The sequence below is a fragment of the Propithecus coquereli genome, unplaced genomic scaffold (genome assembly GCF_000956105.1).
Source record: "Propithecus coquereli isolate 6110/MARCELLA unplaced genomic scaffold, Pcoq_1.0 Scaffold135, whole genome shotgun sequence".
NCBI lineage: Eukaryota > Metazoa > Chordata > Mammalia > Primates > Indriidae > Propithecus > Propithecus coquereli.
In genome coordinates, this window is record NW_012137747.1 from 3,296,100 (window position 1) to 3,299,218 (window position 3,119).

The window sequence follows — 3,119 nt, forward strand, 5'->3', positions numbered from 1 at the left end:
CAAACCGGAGAAAAAAACTAAAGACAAAGATAAAATCTCAAAAGAAGTCAGAAAATCTCGGGGTAAAAAAAACTTCCCTATAAAGGAACAAAGATAAGAATTACATCAGACTTCTTGCCAGAAACCATGCAAGAAGGGAATGGACTGAAATATTTAAAGCGTTGAGAGGAAAAAAAAAAAACCCACCAGCCCCAAATGCTATATCCAGTGAAATTATCCATCTAAAATGAAGGGGAAATAAAGACTTTCTCAGACAAACAAAAACTGAGAGATTTTATCACCAGCAGCCCTGCCCTTCAAGAAACGCAGAAAGTCATTGTTCAGAGAGAAGGCAAATCATACAGATCTGCATAAAGAAAGAGTATCAGAGAACGAATAAATAAAGGTAAAAGAAAATCTTACATTCTTATTCTCAGCTGATCAAAGTGGTAATAGTAACAATGTATTGGATGATTATAGCACATGGGTGAGTGAATGACAGCCGCATTATTAGGTACAGGAGGGAAGGATTAGGAATACTCTGTTACAAGGTTCCTGTACGTCCGGTGAAGATGCACCCTGTTATTTGCAAGTGGGCTTAGGCTAGCTGTGAATGTATACTGCAAACTCTAGAGTAAGCAGGAAAAATTGTTTTAAAAGGTGGGGGAGGGCTGCTAATATTCTCCCCTTACAAAGTGGGGGACATAAGATTCATGCATTCAGACAGCGCAGCTAAATTACACTGCAAGACAGAAATTCATATGAAGGAGTCAGAGCAGGCAATTAACTCTAAGTTATTTCAGTGTGGATAAGACTTGCAGTTAAATAAAGTGGCTTGAACACACATATCTAGTTCTGTCCCCACTCAATCTTTCTGTTATGGAATGACAGGAAAGGGAGTTTTAAAAAGGCATAAGGCAGTGGTTGTCAAAGTGGGGTGCCCCAGCCCAGCAGCATCAGTATCGCCTGAGCCCTTGTTAGAAATGCCGACTCTCAGACCTACTGAGTCAGAAACTTCGGGGGAGGGGCCCACAACTGAGTTTTAACGAGTCTCCCCGTGATTCTGATGCTTGCTGGAGTTTGAGGACCACTGGTAAAATCCCCTAAGGACTAAGAGAAGGTGAAAGAAGACAACTGGTGTTGGTGCCCCTGCGGATGAGTGTGAATGAATGTACGAGAATCTAAGAAATCACCTCCTAAAGCCAAAAGAGGGAATGTGGGAAAGGGGGAAACCTGTATACTCTGCAAATACTCTCAGAGACTCTGGAATTGGTGGTACCAGCTCCATCTAAAAGTGGGGATAAAAGGGGTTAAAAATAGAAGGATTGGTTAACACATTAACTGCCATGTGAGTTGTATTTAACTCGTGCTAGTTTTGAGCCTGGGGCCTCGTGAAGCATATGTAACTCACACATCTTTACCTTGGGAGCCACGAGAACTGTTTTTCAAGTTGCATATAACTCACACACAGTAAACCATAAAAAATAAATTTTCCACTAAATAAAAAAGGACCGTTTTATTTTTTAGGTTTTTATTCTATTTTTGTAATGAAACATTGTGGCCCCAAAGAAAACATTTTTTTTCTGGTGTGGTAATGTAAATACAGATTACAGGGCCCCACACTGGCTGGAGCATTGGGACTTCCAACAAGCACCTCGGATGACTTTTATGACCATTCAAATTTGGAAAATCTAGAGCTAGTTTATGACTAGATTAAAGCGGTATTCAACTGCATGCATTCTCAGGCCCTAAAAGAATCAATACTCCTCTAAAAACAAACATTCAGCTAAACAAGTCAAGGTGGATCAAATGATCTACCTTGATTTAAAGCTTGATTAATTGTGGTCCAGGGAGGCTAAAGAATATTATTGAGATGTGGACTGGGGAGTCAGCTCCAATATCGTGATTTCCAATCTAAGTATACTTTTTTCCCTGAAAATTAACAATTCAATGGGTAAAAATTGAACCTATACAATTCTTAAAATATGAATTTGCTCACTTTAGCATCTCCCAAGATTCAAATGCCTCAGTCTTCTCAGTGCAGCCACCTCCTCCCTTCCCTGGTGGGTACTCACGCTGGTGGAGGCTACTGCTTCCTGAACGCTTTCCATAATGAATTCCTTGGTGATCCTGCGAGAGGGCAGCTCATTGAAGAGGGAGTTGATTAAGGCCACTTTCGCCGCATCCCGTCTGGCCTCAGCTCTACTTAAGCAACACTTGAGAGGGGAAGGAGAAAAGGAGTCATTAAAGGATTCAGCATCTCACCATTTCATCCCTGCGTCAATGGGTCTCTGGATGTTTCTATTCATACGGTTGCTGTCTGCTCCTGTTCTTTCATTCCCATTGCTAATCTCCCTGAAGATCATGGAGATTTTCTTTCAGCTTGAGAGCCCATGCAAATGTCTTGGTTAGTCTTCAATTACTTTTTGTCTTATTTCACAGTCATCGAATGTCTACTATGTATCAGAGCTTTTGCATACTCTGTTAATTAGTAATAATAAAAGTAATAATAGCTACTATTGTGCACTAGATGATTTACATTCATTATCAGAGTCTTGCTCAAATCCCTATTTCAGAGAAAAAAGTGTCAGGAAAAAAGGAAAACAAGGAAACTGGAGATACTTGTAATACAATAATTAAGAACACAGATTCTGGAGTCAGACTGCTTGGGTTTAAGTTCCAGCTATGGTGTTTACCAGCTGTAAGATCTTGGAGGGTTAATTAGTTTCTCTCTGCCTCAGTTTCCTCCTCTGTAAAATGGGAATAATAGCAGGTTAGACTCAATTAGTTGATATAGATAAAGCACTGAGAATACCTGGCACATGGTAGCACTCTGTGAGAACATTCCAGTTAGAAGCTTTTATCTTCAGGTTAGTACAAGGGTGCTGCTGTCAAAATCTATTGTTTACAAGGGCACTGCTATCAATATCTATTGTTTTTGCTTTTCCAGCATTTATCCCCACCTTCCTTCTAGTAACAGTTCCATGATTTTCTTGGGGACTAGCTTTCTCCCTTGCTCTCTGTCCATGCAGTTTGGATAGAACATATTCCACTCGGCCTTCTAGAAGTTAGGAGCCACAGGCAGTTTATTATTAGTAATGCATAAAAAATTCAGTTTTCCCAAATGTAATATTTTATTT

General features: G+C 40.0%; 1 protein-coding gene across 1 annotated transcript in view; it reads right to left on the reverse strand.

Annotated features, from left to right (window-relative positions):
• The window catches only part of LIX1 (Lix1 homolog (chicken)), a 56,709-nt gene that overhangs the window by 11,538 nt on the left and 42,052 nt on the right, over positions 1-3,119 (reverse strand). Inside the window, 1 exon segment of the mRNA XM_012638812.1 lies at positions 1,985-2,195. Coding sequence (XP_012494266.1) covers positions 1,985-2,195 — 211 coding nt within the window.